Genomic DNA, 15,629 nt, shown 5'->3' with positions numbered 1-15,629 from the left:
TTGAGTAGATACAACTAGTGTAGGTGTACATTTTTTTTTTTTTTGGTTTTTGGTTTGGGTGAACTAACCCTTTATTACAATCAGTAGTGAGCATGTCAGGATGTCGGGTTAAAAGTGGTTATTTTAACTTTTTATTTCTTCTTTTTCTCCCTTTTTTTTTTTTTTAGTTTCTTTTGGTTTCTTCTCTCGTGAGATTAAATATCGGGACCAAAACTTGTGAGATAATTTAAGTCATGAAAGTTCAGTTCTGGTTTCACATCAGTAACATCTGGAGCCACTCCACCTTAAATGCTCCTAATGTTTCTAACGAGCAGTATAAGTCCAGCCGTGTTTTTAAAAGACCGTAAGATGCAAAGTATGAAGGTTGTTTTTGGTGACATCACCTCTAGTCTACATATAAAAGCTTAACAGAGCATCTCAAAGATCCTAAAAAAATAACATAATCCTAATATTGTCTGAGGTTTGTGACCAAAATGACCTTGCATGACTTGAATGCATTTATAATATTTCTATTACTCATTTAAAAAAAAAAAAAACTTGGCTTATTTAACACATTTGGACATTTCTAGAAAAAAACAACACATTTCCCATCCTGACTGATATATCCAATTTCTTTTTAATCCACGTCCTGGATGTATTTACCACTGACAGACTCTCAAACTTCTCATCAACACCTCATAACTTTGTGCACTGTTACATTTAATAGTTTCATGGGTTTTTTGGGGGTTTTAGTTTTTTGGGTTTTTTTTTTTTTGGCTTAAAAGGATGTTCAGGAAAACTGATAGAATCACTAAATACTGTCGGGTTAAACTGGGGTCGTTGTTGGGGGGGTCGTTGGGGGGGAAACGGGCCTCTTCAGTTAAGAGCGGGGCTGCAGATTTACTATTTATGAGACGTGTGCTTCTTTGTAAGAGCTTGACAGTAATTCCATTGATGAAGTGAGAATATATTTTTAGTTGTAGCTGAAATTGAAAATGCTTTGGAGAAAGGAGTTTGGTTCTTTTTTTTTGCCCGGTGATATCTTTTTGCCCCTTGTGTGATTTTTTTTTTTTTTTTTTTTTTTTTTTTTTGAGAGCAATGATGTCATGCTAAAATGGATGGCAGCAACCTTTTTTTTTTTTTTTTCCTTTTGTATTGATCCAGGGGCCCGTTTGCTGAGCAAGCATGCTCTTGGAGTCACAGCAGGTCCTCGATTTCCACGGAGAACAACTTGGGGACCCCTGAAAGTTGTATTATGCTGTTGACCTGGATTTGAAACAAAAATAAATAAAATAAAAAATACAAAGAATTGCTGCTGCTTCGGATGAATTGATTTGTTTTGGGGCGTTTGGCTTGATTGAATAGAAGCAAATGTGTTGTAACTTAAAATTTAGAGTTCAAGTTTCGAGTTCTCGTTTCACAATGCAGAGGGAACTTAATTAATAATCACAGATCAGGAAACTTTAGACTACATGGCCGAAAGTATTTGGACACCTGCCACTTTTGTTCAAAGGCTGTTCAATCATCCTTTTTGAATTATACAGCATACCGAGGCTGCAACCAGGGGCGCCATAAGAGGGTGAAAACTTAGGACGATTCTACGTCTTTTTTAATGAATTAACTTAATTAATAGACATTAATAGAATATTTAACTTACAATTAAACTTGTGCTTTAATATAATGTTGAATGCATGTCTACACAGTGTTATATTTAACAGATATTATTTATTTAATAGAGTTGCAAACCCTCATAAGTAGAGGTTTGCTTACATGTGGTGGTGAAGCCCAATGTGATGTTTTCATGGAGCCATAAATCCCTAGCAACGCCCCTGTCTGCAACTAATGATGAATTTAATGATCAGATATTGTTCAGATTAGTTTTATGATCACTAGTTTGATCTATAAAACCTATGAAAACAGTTTTATATCATTTGTCTGACCAACATGAATGTTGGTCCTGTTTCAACATGACAAGGCCCCCATTCACAAATCCATGTCTGTAAATAAATGGTTCAGAACTACAGTGATTAACGGATCAATTAAAGTAAATGAGTGTCTCTGGCTTTGGACTGAAACATCCCAACACTCATGATTAAGTGTAATGATGAGGTGTCCATATGCTTTTGGCCTTACAGTATATTTAGATTCTTTAGAAGTGGACAATTGTCTCATCAGACTGGAATCCAGCCTGGTTTTCATCTTCATGTGTCAACCAGCAGATACATCAACATCAAGTGGAGATTTAGAATTCCTCCAGATCTGGGTCAACATGTTTTCTCCAAGTCTGAACGAGCTTCTGCACAGAAATACAGTGTTATACAGTTGAACCCTAACCAAACTTCCCTCTGTGTACTCTAGTCTCCAGGATATACTGAGGGTTTCCGCTGGTTTAATTTAGTTCATCACTGTATGAACTGTAATAGATTTTTTACAAGCTACTGGAACATGTGCAGTCCACTCAGTGTACTGCAAAACCTCATTTGATCATTTTGAGCAAATCAATGTGGTTAACAAAAATAGCTTAGTAAGTTTTGTTGGAATTAGCATTAAAATCTTCCCACTACTAACACTATCTGACCTTAACCCTCCTGTTGTCCTCAGGTCAAGGAAGGACAGAAGGAAGGAAAGGAGTAAGGAGTAAGGAGGAAAAGAGGAAGGAAGGAAGTGAAGAAGAAGGAATGGAGGAAGGAAAGGAGGAAGGAAGTGAAGAATGAATGACAGGAGGAAGGAAAGGAGGGAGGGAGGGGGGAAAAGAGGAAGGAAAGAAGGAAGGAAGGAAAGAAGGAAGGAAGGAAGGAAAGGAGTAAGAAAGGAGGAAAAGAGGAAGGAAGGAAGGAAGGAAGGAAGGAACAGTCAAAAGAGATGGGGTCAATTTGACCCGGGAGGACGACACGAGGGTTAACCAGTATATTGGGGCACGTTAACAGTACAACTCACTTTTCAGCCTAAATACCTCATTAAGATAAATAAAGACCAGTTAGCTTGAAACAAGTCTAATAATCTACATGTGGTGCTTGACAACATTAGTTGTTTAAGATTTCCCCTTTTTTGCAGTATTAGTCTCATCGCCATAGACGACGGCCGGCCTCCTCTGGCCTGCAGATGGACAACAGATGAAAAGCAGGAATGTTTAAGTTCGGACGTGACCGTAAAACATCAAACACCTTTTACTGAAAGTCCCAGAAGACTCACATTCTCACTCAGCGTATACATTTTCATTTTTTTTCCTTCTTCTCTTCTCCTCTGTGTGTGTAAATGTCGCGCCTCATTAAACGTCCGAGTGCATTTTGAAACACTCATCTGTTGCTATTTCAACGATCTCAAAGGTTTCAGCAGGTTCTCGTTTGACTGTGATCCAACTGAAGTCATTATGATATACGATGCCTCGGAAGGGAGTGGAGCCTGGAGACCCGGAGACCCTCCCCTCCTCTGCACATACTAATCTGTTCAAAAGGAAAGTGGCAGCTTTGTCCTCATCGGCTGTTCTCTGCAGGTTGGTTTGATTTTGTTGCTAGGGAACGATTCATTTGTACATTTTAAAGACAGTACATTAAAAAGAAAAGGTACTGATTGAAGATGTGTATTTGTGTGTGAAGGTGTCAGGATGAAGACTGCTGGAGTTATGTTCATCTTCTCATTGACTGTGTGTGCTGCTCAGAAACAGAAGATAACCCAGAGACCAGAGTGGGATGAAGGTCAGAAAGAACATTTACTCGAGAACTTTAAATATTTTGTATATTTCCATTTTTTTTGGGAGATTTTCTACTTTTTCTTTACCACATTTCAGAGGGGAATATTGCAAATATCAAGATAATAATAATAAAACATTAGACATCAAGGTTGCAACTGGAAAAGTGAAAGTTTTCTAGACATCAAAGTTGTGTATAACCATTGTTTCAACAGCATTTCAGTGTATTTCAATCTTAATAGGATTGTAAATATACTTCGAGATGGTCATTAAATTGATGTTTTATCAAATGTTTTATGTTATTTAGATTTTTAAAACATTTTAAATTCATCTCATTATCAACCCAGACACTTTCTGCCCTGCAAATACTTTAAAATCTAAGTAAGCACTGATTTGGTGATTTGCAGGTAAGAAACTTTTTACATCTATCTATGCTTATCTTTTTTAGACATCAATCTAGGTTACATAACCACCATAGAGCTACTGGTAACTTCACAGATTTAGATTTTATATTCAAATTCAGAATTATAACTCAGTTCCTCTTTCCCCTCTTTCCTTTCCTCTGACTTTCCATCTTCTTGTCTTCTTTTCTCCTCCTTTAGTGAAAGGTAACTCTGACAAATTTTATAACAAGTGGCTTCCCTTTTTAACATTCTTTCACTCTCTTCAGTCTCTGCCTCCTGATTGATGGACCCCACCCCCTCTCTTTCTTTTTCTCCTTATCTTTATCTTTATCATTATTATTATTTATTTATTTATTATTTGTTTGTTTGTTTTTTTCTCTTGTCTTCTCCTGTCTTTTGGCTTCCCTTGTATTTTTGTTTATACCCTGTAGCTTAAACACTTATTCACTTATAACATACAAGAATCCTCAGTTACTTACTTATTTATTTATTCTTCTTCTTTTGACTTGCACATTGTTTGTTTGTTGCCCAATCATGTTCCTATTGGGTCACAAATTTAAAATAAGAAAACATCCTAGGAGGCAGCCTGTATGTCTTGCTCTTCATTCATCATGATGCACAGTATTCCCATTCTATCGAAACTTATATATTCAATAGTGATGCGGATGTGATGTGATACTCAATATAATTATAACATTGGTTCCTGTTCTAATGTGCCTTACCTCCTAATAAAAATATTAACAAAAAAAAACAAAACTGAAATCTAACCGGCTTTTTCTAAACTTTGGATATTTAAATTTACTTTAAATTAACAATCAAAATGCATGTCTGATTTTACAGTTATTGACATTGAATTGAGTGATTATTCCATCACTGAAGACCATTTATTGCTCATTAGTCATTTAAATCGTGAATTAATAATAATCTCAATTGCAAAGATGTTTCTCTTCTTGGCTGTTCATTTTAAAAAGAAAATCATTCACAGCACCTTTACTGATATTTTACCTGCTCTGTTTTCTGTTTGTACTCACCTGCAGCAGAGAGAGTGAACACCAAGGCATGTGCCAACCTCACACTGGTTTTAGACAACTGGAAATATGCCATCATGACTCAGGTCAAAGATCTGCTCCTTCATGACCACAGCACTGTGCTGCCTGACTACGGACGGTGAGGAAACGTCCTACACTCATCTTTTAACCATAATCTCATGTTAAGTTATTGTACTCTCATTTAGACTGCTTTGAGTGAGAGGAGTATTTCCTTTAACCCATCTCTCAGGATCCAGCCTCTATCAGACGCTCTGGGAGATCTCTACAAGGAGTTCAACGCCCTGAAGGAGCGTCTCGCTGAACTCACCACCAAGTTTGACGGGGTGGAGGCGTTTGCAGACGATGTGCGATCAGGGAGGAAGCCTACACCTCCAAGAGCTGAACCCAGACCCTCCTCTGTCCTGCTGCCAGGAGAGGTGGAGGCTGCTGCGACTGATGCAGGACGTCGACCTCGAAGAAACAGGGTCGTCATTCGGAAAATCGTGAAATCTGCAGGACCATAGGACTGAAGAGTGAACTGAAGATAAGGAAGATTTCAGATACCGTTTTATTATCATGTTCAAGACTGCAGAGATTCAATAATATTCTGTTTTATGAAAGTTGTCACATCATAAAATAGATAATTCAGCTTCTCTGTGGACTTCACCTGCCAGATTTAACTGTCACAATATCAATAACACCAAAATGAATAATAACGAGTTGTGCTGTTATGCCCTTATTTACCACCAGATGGCTCCACTGCGACAAATTCTGACTTCAGGAACTCACTTGTGTGACTGGATCTTATCATTATCATACCGTCCTCTGTCATGTTTTACCTGAAGATATCATAAGATTCAATAAATTCATCCGGGTATGGAAAACAGCTTTTTGCATCATGACAATGAAGCTTTCAGCAGCAGCAGAAATCACAGAATAATTATGGTTATTAATATGATATTATAATTATTTTTATTTTCTTTATTATTTGTCATGTTAGAATAAGAATAATAACTTGTTTTGGCTATTTGGTATTTTTATTGTGTATTTGTATCAAATGTATACACATTTATTTTGCCATAATGTGCATTTTCAACATTTTATTAAACTCTAAACTATGTCAAAGTCTGGTCTACTGTACATCATTTGCTATCACAAAAGCACAATACTTGAGTAAATTACTTTCTTACTTTACTTCTGGCATCATACACATGTGAAATACAGATTTTTATTATTTAAAAAAAATATATAATATGTAATACTTAATAAAAGTAAAAGTCCTGCATTAAAGAATCACTTTGCACTGTAGGATTTTCCACACTTTCACTTTTTTCACTTTTCAGGGACAAACAAATCTGCGCTCAGTTTTTGGACTTGGAGTTGTATTTTAAAAGCTTGTTGTATTATCTATTGTGTCAAATAATATTTTAAAAAAGTAACTAAATTTGTCAAATAACTGTAGTGGAGTAGAAAGTACAATATCTCCCTCTGAAATGTAGTCAGACTAAAGGCTACAGCAGCATCAAATGGAAATACTCCAATAAAGTGCCTCAAAATTTTAAGTGCAGTACTTTGAGTAAATATGCTTAAATATATATAAATGCATTTAAATAAATATATCACCACTGCTGATAGACCATGACAAAGCTGTTTGTTTGATTTTTGCGGATATCGAAAGTGAGCACCTGAACGCAGCATAAGTTTCTTATTCGATGAGACTCTGACAGAAACGAAACCAAAACAGAGGCTTTCATTTAGGGACTGTGTACAAATTATTTATAAAACTATAACTGGAAAACCTTAAAACATATTCAGAAACTCACCTACAGACTATAAAATAACATTATAAAGAGTCATAATGTACACATGAACAATTTTGCATAAAGAAAATCTAAATTTATGTTGCGTGAAAGAAAGTAAAATATCTAAAGTAGATAAGCTTTGTTGACGGTTCCTAAATATGTGGGAGGGTACAGCAGGTTTCCAAACAGATGATCAAGATTTTAAGAAGTCATACTGACAGAAGTGTAACCTGACTGTACGAAGGTGAAAACTGCAGAACAGGTAAGGAAATATATAGTATAAAACATCTAATTATGTTCTTCTTAAATGCACTTCATCACTTGTACAGTACGTTTGGTGCAGATTAAAACAGCTGATCCGTATCGTTTCCTTATTTATTTAAGTACAGTCGGTTTTAAATGCTGTTCATATGATTTTATATTGAACTTTATGACTTTGTCATAGTTTTATAACGTTTGATTCAGTATTTGTATCTGCATTGTTTGCCCTATTGGACTTCATCGTGTTAAAATATTAAGTCGTCATTTGTCTCTGTTTTATACCAAATGCAAATTAAATATCCTCCAGTAAACAAACCATCCAGATGTCAACTCTGGGAAACAGTGAAGAGCACTTTGCACTATTTTCTGGCATTTTATAAACTAAACAATGAATCATTTAACTGGTGATGGTAATAATTATTAGCTGCAGCCCTAATGGTGTTTATGGTGGTTGTCGGCTATTGTAGCCTGCAGCATGTGAGATAACTTTACATTTATGACTGAATATGATTGTACAAAGTCCTTCAGGAAGACAAACAGTCTAACCAGGAAACTACCCATGGCAGCATTTCACATTTTTCCACTCCCTTTTATGTTGTAATCCAACTGACTTAACTTGAATAGTAAGTCTTACAGAGATGATTAGACATGAAAGATATAACAGCATATGATTTTATATTCAGACACTGATAGAGAGCCGGGGAACAGGGACTCCCCTGGAGAACGAGTCCCTTCAGATGGAGGAGGAGGGAAACCACCACATTGCCTCTGGATCCCAGGTGGAAACCAAGGAAACAGAGGATGTTGCAACCAAAAGAGCCAGAAAAAGAAATGAGGTAGGAATTAAAGGATGAGTTCACAGTGTTTCAGGTGTCTTAAAACAGCAGTCAGGTGTCCATATGAACCGTGAAAGAGGTTTTCCTTACTGTAATCATTCCTCCTGTTCATATTTATATTAATATATTAATAGATCTCCTTCAAATGTGCTTTCAGTGTAAGTGATGAAGGCCAAAGTGCACAGTTTGTCCACACAGTCATCTAGTGCAAAAATGCATATAAAAGTTGATGTGAAGCTTACATGAATTAATTTGTCATGTCAAGTGGATATCTGCCACATTTACAGTCTTTTTAGCATCACATTCCCTCTTTGTGTTTCCCTGTTGAGCTGTGGTAGAAGTATAGTAACAAAAAGAGGAAAAGTCCTGCATTAAAGAATCCTTATGCACTGTAGGATTTTCCATACACTTTCACTTTTTTCACTTTTCATGGACTGACAAACAAATCTGCGCTCAGTTTTTGGACTTGGACTTGTATTTTAAAAGCTTGTTATATTATCTATTGTGTCAAATAATCATTTTAAAAAGTAACTAAATTTGTCAAATAACTGTAGTGGAGTAGAAAGTACAATATCTCCCTCTGAAATGTAGTGCAGTGGGACTATAAAGTAGCATCAAATGGAAATACTCCAATAAAGTGCCTCAAAATTGTATTTAAGTGCAGTACTTTGACTAAATATGCTTAAATATATATAAATGCATTTAAATAAATATACCACCACTGCTGACAGACCATGACAAAGCTGTTTGTTTGATTTTTGCGGATATCGAAAGTGAGCACCTGAACGTAGCATAAGTTTCTTATTCGAATGAGACTCTGACAGAAACGAAACCAAAAAGAGGAACTTTGGCATAAAAAGACTATAATGTTGAAAGGTATCTACTTAATTTGACTCATTTGGATGGCTGAAGCTACATATTAGCTTCAGATAAACTATTAAATATATTTTTATACAGAAGGAGGACTGTGTGGATTTTGTCCTCCATCACTTACATTGTAAGTGCATTATGAAGGGATCTTCTAATGATCAGTATGAACAGGAGGAATGGTTACAGCAAGAAAAAAAACAGATATGTGGTCCACAGTGACAGATTTAAGTCGTGTGTGTTTCAGGATCAAAGACCAGACGATCCCATCAGGAAAGCTAAAGAGAAAGAGAGGAGGAAAAGGAGAAATGAAAGAAGAAAAAAGAATAAAGCAGCAAACCTAAAAGGAGGTGTGGACAAGGAGAAGATGGAGGTTGTGGAGACTAGAGGCAGCCAGACTGAGGAAAGTGCACCACTAGAAACCCAACATGAGGACGCCAAAACTGAAGCCGAAAAAGAGACGAACCCCTCAGAAGACAAACCCAGTAGAAGCCAACACCACAAACGTGCTAAAATGGTACAAGCGCAGACTCAGACAAAGAAACGTTCAGGTACAGACCAAGTCACACAGACTCCAGTTGTTGTTCAGTGTACCAAGGAAACACAAACAGAAGCTTCTGATTTTCTAGTGCCAAAAGAAGACGACAGCAGTGAAAAATCTCAACATGGTCAAACTCAGCCACGTGATGACAGTAACGGAAACCCGGTGGTCCAAGATGATGCTAAAGCTGCCGTCCCACCGGAGAAAAACGAAGCTGCAGAGACGAAACCACAACAAGATCAAGCCACACCAGATACCCAGCTGCAGGATGCTCAAAATAACGATCCAGATACAAAGTCATCAGAGTCGGCTGTGGAGCAGAAAGAGAAACAGAATAAAAAAGCTAAATCTAAAGAGGAGACTCCCTCTGCAGGAGTCTCAGGTGATCCTGCAGACTCTAAAGCTGAAAAAGATTCTACAGCAAAGTCTTACGCTACAGCTGCGTCTGAAAAGGGGAAAAGTGAGAAGCAGTCTACGATGTCCGATGATAAAACAGCAGATAAAACCACAAAAGCATCCCAAAGCACACGGTAAGGGTGAGATAATGATAACGGTTACATTAAATATTGAGGTTAATCCTTCATGTTGAGCATATTTTAAGCATATTTTAAACATATTTTGTCTCCACAGTGAACGAAGCCCAGTGAGACCTCCGCCTTCTGTCCCCATGTTCACCTTTCACATCTATGCTGTGCTGGACAAGAAGTTCAAATTCAACCAAGAATTAGACACACTTGTTCTGTATTGTGAGGAACAGTATTACCCACTTACTATGACACATTTTGTGTAAGTATTAATTATGTTTATATGATTGAATATGCAGAACAGTCAAAGAGCATCATGATAAAAATGAAAAGATGGGCTGAATGGTTTAATTTGAGGGTGTTAACATTCATATCAGATGAGCAGTTAGGGAATTGTAGTTAGAATATTTATGATTTATCACTGTCCTGATTTTTACTGATTGAAGTGAATTTTTCAGCTACAGTAAAATTATTATTATAACAAATGTTTATTATTTTATGTTTAGTGGCCAACAGCAGGGAGGCTACCTGGTAGAAGCAAGTTTTTCCATTGAAGAAAGCAAGTTGCACAGAGGTATCTGGATTACATATTGGTATGGTGTAAAGCAACGAATCAAAGAGTTATCAGGATCTGCCACAAGATATGTTGAAATTCCACTGGACTCCAACATTAAAGGTAAGGCACACAAACTTCAGCATGTCAGCACTCCGTTGTAGGTTTGTGTCTTTTCACATGAACTGATCCAGTACCTCTCTGTGTTGCATCTAGAGTTGCATCTTTATGAAGGCTTCATTAGTCGTGACGAAGGTGGTTCTGCGATGCAAAATCTTTTGCACATTTTCAACTTTAGGACTCCAAAAGGTGTAGAGATTTCAGACGCCTGGCAGGCGTCAGCGATAACTCTGCTGAACAGAATCTTCCAGAAATGGTCTCCGTCTGAGAAAGAGAGCACCAAAAGCTTGTGTGACAACTTGGGGCATTACATGAAGAGTCTTTGTAATGCACACACAACAATTGAATACCTAGACCACTCACGTCCTCCCATGGTCAAGGTTGGTGCAATAAGAAAAGTAGATTTCAAAACATTATATTACCCTCAGTATTCCTTCAGTAACCAAATCTTTTTATTTACAGGTATTGGAGCTGATTTCAGAGAATTTGATTCACATCTTAAAAGGAGAGCTGAAGGAGAAATTCCCTGCAGGCAGCTGCAGAGACACCGATCCTCTTCTTCTGGGCTTGTCTGTTTTCATGGTTACCAGAAATTGTAAGATCAACCTTGGAATAAGAGGCTGGGAAGATCTTTGTTACCTGGTGTCCTCAGAGGCCGCAATGGACAAGAAAAGCCTGGAGGGCTCACTCAGTCATTTCCAAAATCTACCATAGTAAGTTTAGCAAAAGCTTCACTGTTTCATGCTACATGTATGTAGAATGTAGATGTAGGTTAAAAGTCCCACATTCCCAAACACAATACAGAGGTGATGAACTGGGTTTCCTCACTGGTAACTATAGCCCTGTTTAGTAATAGAAGCAGAATTGTTCAGAATAATAACAGGAGTATTTGTCCGAGGTACTGACCTTTTCATAAACCGCATCTTTATATCACTCTCTTTCTCCCCTTCAGCACTGTGTTGGCTCTGATGAATCACTGTGCGCAGCAGATGGTATCTGAGCTCGTCTTGCTCATTCCTCTGCTCTTCAAACTCAGACAGCCAGAAGCTGATGCAAAGAAAGTGGGTCCAAGTGTTGAAGAAGAGAACTGGTCAGGACTAAAAGGTGCCCGCTTCTTCAGGTTCAGAGAGAATATTCAGTCCCACCCTGAAAAAAGAAGGTGAGTCAAAGCAACCATAACTTTCTTTTCCTGAAATGGGGATCTCTTTTATGTTGAAATACACTAAAATATTTTTTTTTACAGGATAATTCTGTCTTTGATCAAGTCACGCTTACCTTTGGCTAAAGAGACGCCTCTGCTTCTGACTGGCTGGTTATCTCTGGTTGCGTTCGGGGATCTTTCTGAGTTCTCAGACCTGACAGGGATACCTGCAGAGTACCTGATCCAGAGTCTGATGTACAGGCTCCGAAAATGTGAAGAGCTGTGTGATAACAACAGAGCAGAGGAGATTGTAAAGGTAGAAACATCTACAAATGACAAACATTTAAAACTCAAAAGAACATTTTGAATCTTTATAAGGATCATTTTTAATCCTTTTTATTTGTTCTGCATGCAGCATATTCCTAAAACACTGGACTACATACTGCGGAAGGTGGACAAAGATAAGGACAGGTAATCACACCTGAAATATACTTAAAAATCCCACTGATTCACTTTGTGCACACTTTAATGTTTGCTTTGTGTCCACAGAATGATTGAATCTGGACATATGAAGCAAGCCTTCATGAGCAGTGTCATTTTGGCAAAGAATACATGCTCAATTGTGCGACTCGTGCAGTGTTACGACGCTGCAGTCCTGTCCTACCAGCTAGTGCTGAAAATGGCAGAGATTGTTGATGCTGCAATCAGAAAAGAGGTATAAATCTTCTCTGTCATTTGACTGTGGCATTATAGAATGGTAAGTTTAATTCACTGTATTGTTTTGTGCTTCTTAGTCCCCAGATGAGTTTGACGCATCAAAGCAGAAGTTATTGAGTTCGCTATATGACGTGCAGAAGCGAATCAGCGCGTGGAGAGATGGATTGCTGCTAAAACCGATTCTGACAGCATCAAAAGTCAGCTATCCAAAAGAAATTGAGGTAAATAACAGACAAAATGCAGCTTAATACAGTATGTTAGTGTAGCGCAGATTCTCATCTTTTAGTTTAAATGAGACGATTGATAATACTCTCAGATATGACAGTGGTATCAATCCTCTCAATAATACAAATTACCTTTGTTTGTGATAATAAATACTGCATGTTGCAGATGTGGGACGCGCTGCTTAAGGTTGAATGCTCTATTGAAGAAGTTTCCTCTCAGTGGCAACTGAGCCTGAAAAAAGACCTGAAGAAGAGGATATCCAAGGTAGGTGATATTTTTCTTACTTTTGTATGACATCTGATCTTCTGAAGTTCTCCTGCATGCATCATTTTTACAGCAAAGTGATCTGCTGGTTTGTGTTTTTCTTTGCAGGCAGGTGAGGAGGACAGAGTTCTGGTCTGCTGCCTTGAGGCATCCTCCGCAGCCATAAAGAAAAGCCACGAGGATGTACAGACCTGTTTCAACGAGCTGTGTCAGTCTGCAATCAAGAAAATCTGTGAGGTACATTACATATTATTAATCATTGGATTATAATTGGCTCATAGTGCATCCTTAATCACAAGAGGAAGATGAAAGAGAGGAAATCCATTTTCCTAAAGCTATAATGTGCAACTTTTGCCTTGAGATGACCTTACTGGTGAAAATCTAAGTATATTTATTGAATTTCAAGTTTTCCATTTCACAAGAAAGGAAAGAAAAATATACTTTATTACTTATATTACTTATAATACTCTGATGTCCATCTTTTATCACAAAAAACACATGCTCCTTCTAACTCCAGAACTTGCCTGAATATCAACACATTTTGAGTTTTCTTCAGCATCAAACTAATCCAATGACAGCTGTCTATGCTAATAGCTAATTTGGCAGAGTTTTGGTAAAGAAATGTAGTCTAAAAAAAGAAGTTGTCTCAATTTTGTCTCTGGGACTTGTGGAAAAACCCCTCATCTAATCTTTTGACTTTACTTGATTCATGCACCATTAATTCACACAGTTCATGGGGCACTTTGACAGCATGTATCTCCTTTCATGAAATTCCCTTTTCCAAATGTTCTTAAGCTGCATTCCTGTAAGAATTAAACCCCAGTATTTGACAGAGTGAGTGATCACACCTCATATGTTCATATCTTTAGAGGAAGAAGGAGGGGGACCTCATGCGGACTCTCACCTCTAAAGAGAAAGATCTCCCTGTTTCTGTCGTGTCTGCTGTTGTTGTTGAGTCAGCAGCACGATTCGGTGACAACTCTGTAGACCAGCTGCTTGATCCACAATCTGCCATCAACCACCTACTGTCTCACGGTACTTTGTTTTGTACTTTTGTTTTTATTTCTCAGTTACTTTAAGTAATTTATTCAGCGCTTTTGTGTGCAATGGTCTAAATGTCATTGTTTTGGCCCAGGGGAGTGGAAGTCAATCCAGGCGGACGACACTGCCTCGGAGGTTGTCCACAGATGTGTGACTGCTCTGAAGTCTCTGGTGGTGTCTCTGCTTCAAGGAGACGTGCCTCTAGGACACCTGCAGACCTGCCTGAAACACAAAGAGCAGTTTAAGAAACTTTATCAACAGTGTACGTACCTTCACAAGCATTAACGTCACAAACAGCCTTCTGTGATAAACACTTAACATGATTTTATCTGTGTAATGTTTTCCACAGACAAGAAAAACAACAAATCTGAGTCCATTCCTGTGAGTGCAGAGGCTGTTCTGGACCAGAGAGGGAAGGATTTGAAATCTTTCCAGCAGAGGAAACAGCAAATGGACACACTGTTCAAGATGATAGCAAAGGTTACAGAAAGCATCACAGGTGACTATAACTAGAACTTGAATAATGTAAAATTGGGGAAAACTTTAGAAAAGAGTTTGGTTTGGTATTTGTGGCTTTAAACATTGTTTTCTTTGTCCTTCATTTGAATAGTTCCTGAGATGTCGACGCTCGAGCAGCAGCACAGTGCAGACCTGCAGACTGTGGGCCTGAACAAACTGGTGCTTGTTCAGTCCTTTGATAAAGATGGGAAGTTGACGAAGACGGGTCCTTCACAGGTCCTCTGGAATAACACCAGCATGAATGTCTTGAAAATGGCCAGCCAGATGGACAAGCTGCATAACAGCAACCTGATTCTGTCCTCCTGGGTCAAGAGAGCTGAAGATTTGGCAACCTTGTCAACTCCTGTCACAGTAACCCTAAAACAGATCTGCGACAACATCTGGACTCCACTGCTGGCAGATTTTCTTCAGCTTGGTGTCAGCATTGAAAATGCAGATATCACTTTCACGCAGCTCGATGAGGTTGTATCGAAGTCGGGCGACCAGGGAGATGGGAATCTGATGAAGAGAGAGCTGAGTCTGATGTCTGAGATGTTTAGTGAGATTTCAGGGATCAAACCTCAGCAGAACTGGGTAGAGCAGAGACTTGCTCAGATCCAGGAGTATCGACAGCTCCATGAGGCAGCAGCTGCAGCCAGTGCCATGCTTAAAATCGCTGAAAAGATGAAGCTTCATGGGAACTTCACACAAATTAACACTCTCAGCCAACTGGTAAGTTGATCTGACATTTAATTAAATGTATTTACAATGAAATTCAGTTGTATTTATTAGTGGATGAGCTGAGAGAAATCATAACTCTTCTATTCTGACATAAGACGGGACACATATTAGTAAGTATTAGTAAGGTGAAACTTGGCATTTGATGGTAAACACGGGACAAACAAGAATCACACAAACGATCCACACACTGTACTAGTAGCTTGCTAGCTCCTCATCAGGCAAAGTCACTGGCAGATCAAAATGTTGCTCAGTTAAAATTGCTAGGAGTTACACGTACAGTGTTTGGATTTTGTGTGTGTGATTCTTGCCTCTAAGAATTACTATATGTGAGAGGGAAGTAATGGAGGTGAATTACTTTATTATGGTGCTGACCAACTGGGGTTTTTGTAAGTGTATGTG

At 38.1% G+C, this 15,629-nt stretch overlaps 2 protein-coding genes across 2 annotated transcripts in view; both read left to right on the top strand.

Moving 5' to 3' along the window:
- Positions 1–7,119: 7,119 nt before the first annotated feature.
- LOC128381878 (myb-like protein X) lies at positions 7,120–10,196 on the top strand. The gene is made up of 5 exons (XM_053341899.1): positions 7,120–7,163; positions 7,846–7,998; positions 9,113–9,416; positions 9,495–9,936; positions 10,037–10,196. Exons 2-5 carry the CDS (start codon positions 7,900–7,902, stop codon positions 10,194–10,196), a joined length of 1,005 nt encoding a protein of 334 aa, XP_053197874.1. The 5' UTR covers positions 7,120–7,163; positions 7,846–7,899.
- Positions 10,197–10,815: 619 nt separating this feature from the next.
- The window catches only part of rnf213b (ring finger protein 213b), a 29,716-nt gene continuing 24,902 nt past the window's right edge, over positions 10,816–15,629 (top strand). The window contains 13 exon segments of the mRNA XM_053341952.1: positions 10,816–10,983; positions 11,066–11,316; positions 11,556–11,762; positions 11,847–12,060; positions 12,160–12,215; positions 12,294–12,459; positions 12,539–12,682; positions 12,852–12,950; positions 13,059–13,187; positions 13,820–13,985; positions 14,086–14,253; positions 14,341–14,490; positions 14,602–15,221. Coding sequence (XP_053197927.1) covers positions 10,915–10,983; positions 11,066–11,316; positions 11,556–11,762; positions 11,847–12,060; positions 12,160–12,215; positions 12,294–12,459; positions 12,539–12,682; positions 12,852–12,950; positions 13,059–13,187; positions 13,820–13,985; positions 14,086–14,253; positions 14,341–14,490; positions 14,602–15,221 — 2,439 coding nt within the window. The 5' untranslated portion in view covers positions 10,816–10,914.

Source organism: Scomber japonicus, chromosome 20 (assembly GCF_027409825.1).
Source record: "Scomber japonicus isolate fScoJap1 chromosome 20, fScoJap1.pri, whole genome shotgun sequence".
NCBI lineage: Eukaryota > Metazoa > Chordata > Actinopteri > Scombriformes > Scombridae > Scomber > Scomber japonicus.
The sequence above is the reverse complement of the archived record's forward strand: the minus strand, read 5'-3'. Positions and strand labels throughout refer to the sequence as shown.

Bases quoted from the DNA above. Each gene is read 5' to 3' on its own strand.
- LOC128381878 (XM_053341899.1), top strand. From the start codon at position 7,900: ATGGAGGAGGAGGGAAACCACCACATTGCCTCTGGATCCCAGGTGGAA. The intron at 7,999-9,112 runs GTAGGAATTAAA...TGTGTGTTTCAG, and splicing joins GAGCCAGAAAAAGAAATGAG to GATCAAAGACCAGACGATCC. The intron at 9,417-9,494 runs GTACAGACCAAG...CTGATTTTCTAG, and splicing joins TCAGACAAAGAAACGTTCAG to TGCCAAAAGAAGACGACAGC.